This window comes from Heptranchias perlo, chromosome 32 (genome assembly GCF_035084215.1).
Source record: "Heptranchias perlo isolate sHepPer1 chromosome 32, sHepPer1.hap1, whole genome shotgun sequence".
Lineage (NCBI taxonomy): Eukaryota > Metazoa > Chordata > Chondrichthyes > Hexanchiformes > Hexanchidae > Heptranchias > Heptranchias perlo.
Window position 1 is genome coordinate 10,569,768 of NC_090356.1, and position 14,501 is coordinate 10,584,268.

General features: G+C 42.5%; 1 protein-coding gene across 1 annotated transcript in view; it reads right to left on the reverse strand.

Annotated features, from left to right (window-relative positions):
• The window catches only part of slc2a1a (solute carrier family 2 member 1a), a 29,430-nt gene extending 16,328 nt beyond the window's left edge, over positions 1 to 13,102 (reverse strand). Inside the window, exons 1-7 of the mRNA XM_067970077.1 lie at positions 13,058 to 13,102; positions 8,909 to 9,007; positions 4,549 to 4,709; positions 3,470 to 3,594; positions 2,206 to 2,358; positions 1,997 to 2,122; positions 354 to 541 (exon numbers count right to left, since the gene is read on the reverse strand). Coding sequence (XP_067826178.1) covers positions 354 to 541; positions 1,997 to 2,122; positions 2,206 to 2,358; positions 3,470 to 3,594; positions 4,549 to 4,709; positions 8,909 to 9,007; positions 13,058 to 13,102 — 897 coding nt within the window. The remainder of the gene's footprint in view (positions 1 to 353; positions 542 to 1,996; positions 2,123 to 2,205; positions 2,359 to 3,469; positions 3,595 to 4,548; positions 4,710 to 8,908; positions 9,008 to 13,057) is intronic.
• Between the last annotated feature and the right edge of the window lie 1,399 nt (positions 13,103 to 14,501).

Here is a 14,501-nt window from a genome sequence, read left to right on the forward strand (position 1 = left end):
TTCAGATGAGAAGTTAAACCGAGGCCATCTGCCCTCGCGGTTGGACGTAAAAGATCCCCTGGCACTATTTCAAAGAAGAGCTGGGGAGTTCTCCCCGGTGTCCTGGTCAATATTTATCCCTCAACCAACATCACGAAAAACAGATTATCTGGCCATTATCACATTGCTGTTTGTGGGATCTTGCTGGGCGCAAATTGGCTACCGCGTTTCCTACATTACAACAATGACTACACTTCAAAAGTACTTCATCGCCTGTAAAGCGCTTTGGGACATCCTGAGGTCGTGAAAGTCTATATTTCATCCAGTACCTCTGTGTTCATAAGTGTAGTACCTGCTTCAGTTTCATTACTTACTGCGTTGACTCCAGAAAGCTGCTGTCCCATATTCAGAACAATGATTGATATCAGCTGCCATCGCAGTGACCTGAATGAGCACAGATTGAGCACAGACAGCCTGCCTTCTGCTTTCTCCGAATGATCTTCCAAATGCATTTCCACTATTTCGTCATCCACGTCATCCCAGCCTCTTAGCCGTTTTAAAGCTTGAACACAATAAAATTGTGTCAATACAATATTGCATTTTAAATTATTTTTCTATTATAGTTCTAGAATTTCTTCAAGCAAGAGCTGGAACTGTTTGTGGCTGGGGTGGAGATCATCTCGTACAGGTAGGTATTGTATAACATTAATCAGGGCCAGAGTGATCTCCTGGACTAGTTTCGATCGCCTAAGGAGGTCGGAGAGGAATTTTCCAGATTCTTTTCCCCCCTAATTGGTCTGAGTTTTTATCTGGTTTTTCACCTCTCCCAGGAGATTACATGGTTTTGGGTGGGGTGGGGAGTGTATATATTGTGATGCACAAAGCATCGGAGTTGTATGGGACAGGCTGGATGGACCAGAGGGTCTTTTCCTGTTGTTGTTGTTGTTCGTATGTTCGTAGATTTGACTGGCAACAAGGCTGTAAATAAATTACGTTGAAAATTACAGTCCCATCCTGCTGATGTCTCTTATAGGTACACACACCGCCCAGTGTGCTACAACTGAACCAGACAGGAGGATCAGAAGAAATTCTGGCTGGAAAGCCAGACATAATTTCAGATCGAAGCTGACACTGATCGAATGGCCACATACCTGGCAGTCCGATAGAGTCATAGAGTTATACAGCATGGATAGAGGCCCTTCGGCCCATCGTGTCCGCGCCGGCCATCAAGCCCTGTCTACTCTAATCCCATATTCCAGCATTTGGTCCGATAGAGAGTGTTTGGCACTGTGTTGTAGATCTATTCTGTCACAGAAGGTACAAAATGCACAAGAATCAGGTTTGGCAGCCCTGATTCTCACATGTCAACGTCCCTGGTTTGTTTCACAACATAGCAGGGAGGCAGTGATCAGGGGCTATACACGTCAAACAGTGAAGTTCGAATTTTGGTGATACTGCTGGCAAGTCACTTGTTATCCAGCTGCAAACATTACTGCAGATATACTACACTCTCAGTCTGAGGAAACAGCTGTAGAGTGTAAAGCACAGCTGGCATGTGAGTTAAAGTGCAGATTGTGAATCACACTCTGCCAGCCAGGAGAGAGCTCAGTGCTTGCAGGCTTACGAGCACAGGGCTTTGCTCCCCAGCCGCTATTTATTAATGTTGGAGTGTGAGTGGGATCATCTGCTTTTCAGTAACATTAAAAAGACGTTGAAGTAAGTTTGTAGACTGACTAGGAGATCAATAGACCCCTGCTGAGTACTATTTAAACGTGGCTTCACACTGCACTGGAGTTACACTGCACACAGTGTCAAGCCTAAGTGGTTTAGAGGTGGCCTATTCGCGGAGGCCTGACACTGCTTGGCTTTAGTGCGTCTGAAGTCTGACTCCGGAGAGTTATGCTGCCACATTCACATCAGTGCTCAACGTAGCCATTTCACATTGACATGCAAGTGGCAGTATGACAGCAGTCATAAACAAAAGTCCATGTCTTCTGGCCTTATTTATTGCAGCTACCTGCTCTCGCCTCCACTTCATTCCCTTTTTGGATCAACGTATATCTAGGGCTTTCAGGGAAAAAGGGCAACAGAATTAGCTCCACGACGGCAGGGATTCCAGTCAGTCCCAAAAGTAATGGCCAACCTAAAAAGAAAAAAAAAATGAGATAAGGGCTGTTTATATTTAGCCGATTGCACTGTAGATGAATATAACCGGGAGTTGAGTACCTTTATCATTGGCAAGGATGCTTCTTAGTCCAAATATCTGGGCAATCAGGATTCCAATTGTAATGAATAGCTGAGGCATCACACCGATGGCACCTCGGAGGTTCTTAGGTGAAAGTTCGCCCAGGTACATAGGAACCACGTTGGATGAGAGACCTAGGTGGAAGAGCAGGAACAATGAGCGATTTGCACTAAGCACAGTTCCCAGTTTTAATGAATGACCTGAGTTTGGTAAGAGTGGGCTGGATTTCCTGGTGCTGTGTTGGAGCGGTTTCTGCACCAGTAATACCGGCAGAAGATTCCATTGCTGCAGGGTTTTTAAAAATCCCCACTCACTGTGGTAAAGGGCAAACTTAAATGTGCAAATATCCACACACTGGGTTTAGGCATGTTGGCAGCCGTTGTTCTTCGCTGTTGCAAGGGGAGTACAGACAGCAGTAAGTTTGCTGATGGTAAATGAAGGTCATTTACATTATGTAACTGGCTTTACCAATTACTATGGAAAGGCAAGGTTGGAGTGCAGGATTCCTGTATGTCTGAAGCGAACAAGACCCTGGAAAATATACTATGCTGTGGACAAAATCAGCCTGCGCCTTATTTAATCCTCAATGTCTACAGCACTGCTAAGGAAAGGAGAAATCGATCAATGGGTTGGTGATTCTTTAAACCTTTCCCCTGACCAAACCCCAAATAAGACCCTACTACTGGCACTAGACACTGGGGAAACATTGGAGCTAACGATGACCATACTGCTCCCATTAACTCTGGGCAGTGTAGTGTAGTGGTTATGGTGCAAGTAATTACTTAGCGCTTGTGAGTTTAAATGCTGTGAAATTGAATTCAATAAATTGAATTTGTGGGCAAGCTGCCTTATTGGTGTTGAGACACACACCCACCCAGTGCGTGGGAGACACACACCCACCCAGTGCGTGGGAGACACACACCCACCCAGTGCGTGGGAGACACACACCCACCCAGTGCGTGGGAGACACACACGCACCCAGTGTAGCACAGAAAGAAATTTTGCATGGAATTGCTAAGCGTGCGGCACCAGAGAAAACTGAACCCCATAGTTATACAGTTCATACCTGTACTGGGACAGGTCACATACTGAGGAATTAATATCACAGCCATGTCATAGCATATTAAAGACTAATTGTTCTCAAGCGTGAAATATATCAGTGTATTATTGGACTAATTAAGCTGCTTCAATGTGATGTGGGAGTGACGGCAGTGGGCTTTGTTCACTCTGGGTGGCTTTACGTACCTGCACATATTCCAACAATGATTCTCCCAACAATAATTATTTCAAAGGACTTTGATTCTTTACTTGTTCCCATCAGTATCGCTGGCACGATGGAAAATATATTGTTGAACAAGAGAGTGCCCTTCCTGAAAAAATTAGGGAGAATAAATTATGTTAAGATTTAATGACCTGTATGGAAACTACATTAATAGTGCGAAGTACAAAGTTCAAAAGCATGACACAACTCGGCATGATATTGCTTTCCTAACATAACTCCCATTTGTAATACCACATGTACTTTATTTAAAAATAAAGTTTAGAATATCTTTTTTCCTAAATTTTCTCCCCTCTTCTGAAGACACTGAGTCCTTCTGGCCTATGGGTCAATGGGCACTGGTGGGCCTGAAGTACTTTGACCAAGTGACTTTTCTTCATGTTTGGGCCTAGTCACAATTTGATTAAGGGGTGCATCACAGCCAAGCGTGGTACAGGAGCCATTGGACATTAACCAGGAGTGGGAACACAGACTGATTTGTTCCCATATTAGCCCAGGGATGCTGAGGCCAATTGTAGGACACCATCTTCAGTCTTGGCTCAGATCTGGGGATGAAGCCTGTGACCTTCTGGTCTGTGTGGTTCAGTATTGCACTGAATGGTGCAAATTCCTCCCAAATCATTATAATTTCCTGTTAATTGGCTGCTGATTATTTCTTCAAAATATGTAGTGATTATTTCACAACCTTTAGCGTTGAAGTCATCACATATCGGTGACACTGGTGCATTAGTTGTCAATGAATTAAGGACCATCCAATGAAGTTCACACTTAGAGGTAAATTCACCAATCCCATGCTCTAAACAGGGAGCTGCTCTTGATCAGAGCACCAGTTGGAGATAGGACTCCAACACTAAAAATATAATAGTAAATTGAAGTAACTTCAAGGCTGTAATATCATTCGAGGGCACACATTATACTTAGGGACTACTCAAGCTATATTCACGTGGTTTATGGTGTCACCTGAAACCCGCAGTCAGATTACTGCCTTGTAGTATTTATGGCATTTAGTATTCCATGTTTGATCTGCTGATCTCCAGCTGCTCACCTGCCCAGTTTATTTACCAGTGGGGCAACCAGAAGGGACCCAAAAAATCCTCCAAGTGGATACATGGAGACGGTGAGGGACCACATCAAAGTTTGGAAGCTACTGTCCATGTAACTCCCGTATCGATCAAAATAAGACTGGTTGTAAAACTGCCGCATGTACTGTAAGACATGAAACATTCATCAAAACACTAATGACATTCAGAACATTCAACTTTATTGTTCCAGGACTGAGTTATCACCATTGGTTACATTGGGTTTCCACTGGAATGTTCAATTGAGGAATAGATTTTTTTGGCTTAAAAAGGAACTGGAGTCATCGTCTTTATCAAAAAGTGTTGGCTGCATATTGTGACACCACTATTCCCAGCCAGAATGAAGATGATTGGGTAATTCCCCTGTCAATCATGCCTGGAGACTGAACTGCTATAAGTGACAGGGATTGATTCTACATCTGCATTTTGCTGGAGAAATCACCCTGCTTTTATCGGGAGACGTTGCTGCAGTTTTGGTCCTGAGTTCTGTTTGCTGTAGTTCATAGAAACTCTTTTTAAATAGACTCTGTAGACTGTTTGTTGGAGTGTGCTGTTTAAACAGACTGTTTGCTGAGTAAATCGACTCTGTTTGCTGTAAAATATACTGTTTTATGAGTCTTGCCGTACATCCTGCCCCTCCTCCAACTCATTGGTTGACACAGTGGGCATCTGAAAAGGGTCTGGCAAACCATTTCCTGTGCTTGTAGTGTGGCACGGTGATGCAAAATGCAGGAAAGAAAGAATTTGCATTTATTTAGTTCCTTTCACATCTTCAGGATGTCTCAATGTTTCAGAGCCAATTAATTACTTTTGAAGTGCAGTCACTATTGTTATGCAACAACCAATTCACACACAGCAAGGTCCCACAAACAGCAATGAGCTAAATTACCAGATCATCATTTTTTTGATTGAGGGATGAATATTGGCTGGAATGTAGGGAAAACTCTCTGCCCTTCTATAAATAGTGCCATGGTACTTTTTTACATCTACCTGAACAGACAGATTAGGCCATAGTTTCAATGTCTCAAGGAAAAGACAGCACCTCCATTAATTGAGCACTCACTCAGTACTGCACTGAGGTGTTAACCAAGATTATATGTTCAAGTCCTGGCGTGGGGTTTGAACCCACACCTTCAAACTCACAAGAAAGACAACTAGCAACTGAGCTAAACTGGTAGCCCCTATTTTGATTCACAGAGTGCCATCCATGAGCTGTTTAGGGTCCTCCTCATCATTAAACAGAAATCACATTTCATAATTGAATATTCTCTGCTTCAACACCTCCTCTATGCCTAATTCATCGGGAAAGAAATGCTGAACATCAGCATGGGACACTTAATACAAGTATATAATTGTAGTTGTCATTACCCCTTGTTATAATGATGTAGCATTACCAAAATATTAATTTCAAAGTAAGTGTGTCACAACTGAAATGGATGACCTTAGAAAGAGATTGTTTTACTATCTGGAAGTCTCAATATGTAGTTCAATGATTTTTGTGATATTGTTTGCATTAACATAACATGTACTGTGAACTTCTACAGGTGGGTTTCTTGGAAAATATATTGTTTGAGTGATGAACAGTACTTTGCAGGTCAGTTATTTTACATATTCTTGAGTGAATTGAGTGTTTCACACTGGGTTATGCTGAGGTAAACATTTGGTCTCATTGTTGCTGTCAGACAGATGCAGCAGAAGTGGATGATACCAGCTGATGGATATGCACTGGGTCACGCAAGGGCATTTCGGTTTCATCTATTCTTTTACTGCCCCAGTTTGTAGCATCAAACTTTAATCAAATGAATGTATTCATTACTGGGATTGATCCATGCAACTTTATGGCCCCATTAATAAGAATGCGTTTGTCCAGTAAATTTTGGCTTTCATCAACACAACAAAAAATTGAGACAGGAGAAGGATATAGTAAAGTGATACATTTATTAGAAAGGAAAACGCTACAGGCTTGATAGAAAATGTTGCAGTTGTCCAACCAAGATTTGGCCTTATTGAAAGCAAAATGGAGTGTAAACTTCCAGTGGGTTTCAGTTTGAGTCCCTAGCCTTCACATGTTTGATGCAAATTCCCAGTCACCCTACCAACCCCATCATTATGCCACAGGAGAACGTACCTGGAAACCCAATGAGCATTGGACTCCCTAATGGTTTCAATATCTTGGAATTATAGAGGATAAGCTGTTGAACATTGACATTACCACAGATATTCGTGTATTGTGTTGATCGCATTTACTTTGGTATAAGGTCTGTACTCAACAATTCGTTTAGCTCATTTGATATAGAAAAACATTCCAAAAGGTTTCATGGAGGAAGGAAGGAATAGAATGCGAGTCACTGTGGGAGAATTGAGACAAATGACCATAAGCTTGGTCGAAGGTTTTGAGAAGGTTTTTAAGAGACAGGTAGAGAGGGGGAGCGGTCTAGAGGTAGAGTTTTAAAGAGTAGGACCGAGATAGCCAAAGATTCTGTCACCAATGATGAAGTGAGAAGGGGGAAATACACAGAAGGCCAGAACTGGAGGACGAGAGGGCATGAGAAGAGAAGAAAGGCTGGAGGAGGTTGCTAAAATAAGGTGGGGTAAGACCACGGAGGATTGGCATTTTAAATTTGATGTTTTGGGGGACAGGGTGCCAGAGTAAGTCAGTGAGGATAAGAATGCAATAGGTAGGCGGGACTTAGTCCAAATCAGGATGTAGACAGCAAGAGTTTTGGGTGAGTTGGAGTTTATGGAAAGTGGAAGTTGGGAGGCCAGTAAAGAGGACATGGTAGATATTAACCAAGATTTCCCACCCTCCCTCCCTCGGCAATACGTCCCCACATACGGACAGATTGATTGTAAGCAGATGCAAATGAGGGAAAAGTGCCCTCTGAAATATTTCCCACCATTTGCGCCATAGCAATCCTGGACACCAGAGATGCATATTAGTCCCTGGTGCCCAGTGTTACTATGGTGGTGGGTGGGGTAGCATGATTTATTTTCAGTCAGAGAGCCAGGTCAATCAATCGGTGAGGAAGGGATTTAAAATTTTCACTGGCAGCTCGGAGGCTGTGACTCCACTAAGCTGCGGCAGATCTCCAAGTCCTGCCGCTGCTAAACTCCCGCCCATTCTGGCTGGACTTCCCAGCAGAGGCCGGGGAGCCTGCCTAACAATACGTTAATGACCCTGAGGCCAGAAGATCGTCCAGAGTCAAGAGTTCACCTTTGTTGTAGGTGGAAGCCCCACCACACTGGAGATTGCCCCAAATCCGCAAGTGAAGAAAATCTCAGTAATAAAGTCATGGATAAAGACATCAATCGTTTAACATCAAACATTCTGATTATAATGTAAGCGTGGGGTAAAAGTTATAATGTAAGTGTGGGGTAAAAGTATGATATAATAATGAATTTTTACTTTCTTTCATTTTATATCGAGAGAAGGATGAAAGTATTGAAAGAGAGAAAAAGAACATGATGGCAATTGAGGGGCAGAGCGGCAAGAAAAGAAATTGTGAGTGCAAAAACGAATAATCAATGGAGTAAAGAGGAGAAGATTGCACTTACCGTCACAGTGACCAGCAGCCAGGGCAGGCTGAATTGCTATTTATCAACTGAAAACAGAGCCACGAGGCATTTGGACGAAGACCCATGGTTAGCTCAGGTTTCTGTGCTCAGTTGCATTTGTACAAAAACTTCAACCTCTCCCATCCCCATCATGTACATGTAAACAATTTTACAACACCAAGTTATAGTCCAGCAATTTTATTTTAAATTCACAAGCTTTCGGAGGCTTCCTCCTTCCTCAGGTGAACAACGTTGTTCACCTGAGGAAGGAGGAAGCCTCCGAAAGCTTGTGAATTTAAAATAAAATTGCTGGACTATAACTTGGTGTTGTAAAATTGTTTACAATTGTCAACCCCAGTCCATCACCGGCATCTCCACATCATGTACATGAATACTGGAAATTCCCCATTTACTGCTGACAATGATAATTTGAATTTAAAGGATTGCCTGGTTCAGCTTCAAAGCCAACACAGTTCTTCATCACACAATGGATATTGTGTCTTGTTTGTTCCAGTGGATATGGGATTGGATAATCTGGAAGGATGAGAGCAAACAACCTTCTTCATCCAAACCTATTGAATCTGATTTTTTTAAAATCCCGTGGGTATTTCTCTAACTCTCCTTTCATTTACTCCATTGCACAAGATGCCAGCTCTGTTAGCTTTCTAAACACTCACTGGAGGCAGGTTTCTCTCTAGTTATCTTGTTCACTGAAGTCCACCTGCATAGTCCAGGAAGGAATAATGAAAAAAAATAATTTTAATAACCTACCACAGCCGGAGAGTTGACAACAGCAACATTGTACCCATATTGGAAGGAGGATCCGAATGCAGACACAAGAGTAGCCAAAGCCAGCACACTGGTCAAACGCTAGGGAAAAATAAGATCACCACATCACATCATCTCTTTAAATGCCAAACTTTGCAACAGAGTAAGAACACAACTAATAAAAAGCTGATTGAAAATGGAGAGATTAAAGTAAATTAGCCACAGGTTTTGCTAAGTAAATAATCTTAAAGGCAGATTTTAAACCAGGTTTATGATCAGATGTGTTGAGATAGGGTCCCCTGTTTGTGGGCACTCAGCCCGAGCTTACCCTTCCAATAATTTGCTTGGCAGTCCCAATCGGGTATAACCATGCTTTATTATAACATCAGCAGAATCATCAATACACACAGTATTTAAGTGACAATAACAGAATACAAGTTTGGTATTACCTGGTGCTAAGTTTTCTGGACAACAGCGCAACACGGTAGATCTCGTTCTCTGCTGTGTTTTGATCCTTGTGCTTTTTGATTTATACCTTTCGTTATATTTTTGTTGGATATGCCCACTCTTGCTTTGGCTGAAACTCATCTAAAATGCACAGACTGAATGCCTTTGCTTGATTTGGCTTTAAACAGCTTGTTTCTTACATAGATTGCTATGTCCTTGTTTGCCTCAATTAGTTGAGAATTTCCTCCCATACACTTGATTGATCTTTGTTTCTTGTTTATCAAGTAACAAGGTCAAAGGCCCTTAAAGTAATTCAACAGCTAACAGGATTATCTTTATTTCCTTTGTTTGACAAGAAAGAGCTGGTTAAAACTTCTTATCTTATACTTTCCCGGACAAACATGTGGTCTCGAATGACACGATTTGCATCTCCACAATAGAAAGTCAATGTCTCGACAGGGACATGTTTTGACTTTTTTGATTTGACAATTACCTTGAACAGGACACTTATTGCTGAAAATTGCTCTACTACAGACTGACCGTCTCAATGAATGACATCTGTTCCCTGATCAATAGAGATCTCTTATCAGCAGAACCGCGAGATCTTGTGTTTTTTATATTCCATTCTTCTACTTGACCCTTTGTACTTTGGGCATTTTTTAGTATAAGCTGGCTAATTTTATTCTCTCACAGTATTATCTTACAGTTGTAGATAACCTATCAATAAAATTCGAATGAAATGATTTTTGGAAGATGTAATAATTTGTTAATGTGCAGAATAGCTTGGATTTCCCGCTTGGTGGTAGCTTTCTGTCTGTTTAGATCACCTTTGCTGATGACCGACACATTGAACATGTAAATATCTGCGCTGTGGACATGATGTGGAGATCTCACACTTACCTGATGAAGGAGAAAGCCTCCAAAAGCTTGTGATTTTCAAATAAAACAGTTGGACTATAACCTGGTGTTGTAAGATTCCTTACATTTGCCCTGTGGACATAAGACATTGCAGCCCCGTCTTTCTGGGCTTTAGCTCCAGTGAGGAAAATTCAGTCAATCAATCACTTGAGAGCTCTGATCCATCAAAGTTTCTCATACAACTCAAAAATGCAAACTTTCATTTTAATTCAGCCGGAATCAGACTCCAGCAATGAGAAAGTCAGGAGTTTGAACTGGCTTTCTTTCTTTTTCTTGCCTGGATGAGTGCAGCTCCAACAACACTCAAGAAGCTCGACACCATCCAGGACAAAGCAGCCCGCTTGATTGGCACCCCATCCACCACCCGAAACATTCACTCCCTTCACCACCGGCGCACAGTGGCTGCGGTGTGTACCATCCACAGGATGCCACTGCAGCAACTCGCCAAGACTTCTTCGACAGCACCTCCCAAACCCGCGACCTCTACCACCTAGAAGGACAAGAGCAGCAGGCACATGGGAACAACACCACCTGCACGTTCCCCTCCAAGTCACACACCATCCCGACTTGGAAATATATCGCCGTTCCTTCATCGTCGCTGGGTCAAAATCCTGGAACTCCCTTCCTAACAGCACTGTGGGAGAAACTTCACCACACGGACTGCAGCGGTTCAAGGCGGCGGCTCACCACCACCTTCTCAAGGGGCAATTAGGGATGGGCAATAAATGCCGGCCTTGCCAGCGACGCCCACATCCAATGAACGAATAAAAAAAAAATCCTGAACAGTTACAGCTCAAGTTGTGTTTGTTCAATCGGGTCTTTTAGCTCCTCTGAAAGCAGAAAACTCTCATTTGCAGAAGAATAAAAGAATTGTACCAAAACTGGAAAATATTCATAAAGCCGATTCCTTTCCAGATCTCACCATCTCCTTCAATCCTTTCTTCCTCCAGAAATGCATCCAATTATCTCTTGACCCAATTACACCGTGTGCTTTAATGACTTTCCCCACTAGCTTATTCCATGTTTCTGAGATTCTGCCTGACATCACTTCTTGTTCCTAACTTACTAACTTGTGTGCTCTAACATTTGAACTCTTCCCCATAATAAACATCTTGCCTGGATCCATTTTGTCAATCTCCTTCATAATCCTGAATTGGTTTAAATGCAATGTTCTGATACAGTACAACAGTGACTACACTGCAAAAAAAACTTAATTGGCTGTAAAGTATTTTGGGACATCCTGAGGTCGTGAACGGTGCAATATAAATGCAAATCTTTCTTTCTTTCTGATAGTCAAAGCCCACAGTCAAGATAATAATGACCCAAATCAAATTCAGAAGGATTGCCTGCCAGGCACACTGCATTATTTGGCAGCTTTCTACCGTTTTCCTGGGTTGCTCAGTAATTGCTTTCATTTTCTCAGCCTGTTTTCATGTAAACCCTGTGCAATTTTCCCATACGGCAGCTGCTACTGTTTTCTTGAATTTGTAAACATGCATTATTGAAACTATTAGTCAACCTGTAATGTCACAACAGTAACAACAACTTGCATTTATATAGTGCCTTTAACGTAAAACGTCCCAAGGCTCTTCACAGGAACGTTATCAAATAAAATTTGACACCGAGCCACATCAATAGATATTAGGACAGGTGACCAAAAGCTTGGTAAAAGAGGTAGATTTTAAGGAGCGTCTTAAAGGAAGAGAGAGAGGAAGAGAGGCGGAAAGGTTTAGGGAGGGAATTCCAGAGCTTAGGGCCTAGGCAGCTGAAGGCACGGCTGCCAATGGTGGAGCGATTAAAATCGGGGACGTGCAAGTGGCCTGAATTGGAGGAGTGCCGAGATCTCGGAGGGTTGGAGGAGGTTACAGAGATAGAGAGGGGCGAGGCCATGGAAGGATTTGAAAACAAGGATGAGAATTTTAAAATTGAGGCATTGGTGGACCGGGAGCCAATGTAGGTCAGCGAGTACAGGGGTGAGGGGTAAACGGGACTTGGTGTGAGTTAGGATACGAGCATCAGAGTGAGCTCAAGTTTATGGTGGGTGGAAGGTGGGAGGCCAGCCAGGAGAGCATTGGAATAGTCAAGTCTAGAGGTAACAAATGCATGGATGAGGGTTTCAGCAGCAGGGTCTCTGTATTTGCTGCAGAACCTGAGTCGTATCACTGGGGTACAGTTTCTGGGTCACCAGCAACTCTCCAGTACTTTGCACAAGTGGCCATTCTTCATATGCGAATCTAGCTAGTGTGTTGGCTTATTTAATCAAGGAGGGCATCACAGCTAAAACAGATCCATTCCTTACCTGAGTCCACACAGACACACACTCGTGCGGGGCACCCACACGCACATGCACGCACACACAAGAATGCACAAACACGCACGCACGTATGCACAGATGCACGTACACGCACAAGCACACACATGCACACACATGCAAGTGCATGCACACACGCAAACACACCACACTCATGCATACGTGCACACACGAACACACTCACATGTACACCAGCAGGGGCCATTGAACAACAGGAATTCTGGATAATTTTTTCTCTTCCCTAGTCCAGAGGTACTGAGGCCAATTGCAGTTCCCTAATTGCTCCCCTGACTTCCCACTGTCAGTCTTGGCTCGGTGGTAGCGCTCTCGCATCAGGAGATCATGCCCTACTCCAGGGACTTGAGGACATAACCTAGGTTGACACTTCACTGATAAAGTATAGAGAAAGCACGAGGCCTTAACTGAATAACTGTTCAACAGGACATAGAAAATGACCAAGGAAAACTGAAACTCACCCCTTTTCTTTTGTTAAACTGTTGTAAGGCCTGTGACTCTTCCATAATTTCTTGATTATGTAGCAGGACAGAAATCCTGATCGGAAATGTCTTGTGTGTTGATACCTTGCACTTTGGACGTGTTATCAGGAAGACGGTACTGTTACCTATTGATATGTATAATTGGTTCCAATCCAGTTATTAGGTGGACATCAAGGGATAATTCAGACGTCACATTTAATAACAAATACTGTGTACACAGGGTAAAAGTTCCTCTTTCTCTGACCAACATTTATACGGTATTTACACTTTTCACAAAGATAAATCCACGTTCTAAACTTTGAAACATTCACAATACCACACAACCAGTAAAATAGGTGATGATGCAAGAGCACTTTAAAAAAAAATCTTGCATTTCTATCGCGTTTTTTTGTGTCCTCAGGGCATCTTAGAACGCTTCATAGTCATTGAATTACTTTTGAAGTGTAGTCACTGTTGTTATATAAGCAATTGTGACCGCCAATTATCACACAGCAAGTAAATGATATAAATGACCAGTTAATTTGTTCTTGATGGCATTGGCTGAAGGACGAAAGTTGCCCAGGACACCAGGAGAACTCCCTACTCTTCTCCGAATCATGCCGTCAGATCTTTTATGTCCACTTGAACAGGCAGACGGGGCCTTGATTCTGATGTCTTAACCAAAAGACAGCACCTCCGACAATGCAGCACTCCATCAGCACTGCACCGAAGTGTCAGACTAGATTACTTACTCAAATGCTGCAGTGGGGCTGCAACCCACAACGTTCTAGGCAAGAATGCTACCACTGAGCCAAGCTGACAATTAAATAGCATTTCAGTCACTTTCAAAAAAATATATAAGGCCCATACCTTTAACACGGTTACAGGATTCCCTTCCTCTCCTTACACTGTACCTCAGCTATGGACAGGGGGAATCATTGTTACCCGCACTTCCATGTATAGGTTTGACCTGGTTAAAATGGCTTTGTAATACCGCAGTGACTTACAATCCATGATATGATGCACACTGTTTACTGACTGTGTCCAGGTTATTCATCGACCAGTGTACAAATGTTTCCATGCCATAATAGCAAACTTTAATATTTGAATAAACTTGCTGAGCACCAGATGAGTCGATATTTTGAATGTTTAATTTAATGTTAGATGTTGACGTTTGAGATGAGCATCAGCTTGCACATGTTAGTCTTTTCTGACCTGGTTTCTCTTTTAATTTCTTCTATTGCGACTCAGTTGATGGGAGTCGGAAGAGTTTTTGATTTTGATCTGTTCGGTAGTGCAAATATTCCTAATGAAATAAAGGATTGAAATAAATGTTAATTTGCCCCGTTTAGAAAAATACTCTTGTGCCCCAAAAAGATTATTTTATTGGAGAACCATAGAATTATAGGTATCGAAGGAGGCCCATCTCCCTGTGACAATTCTC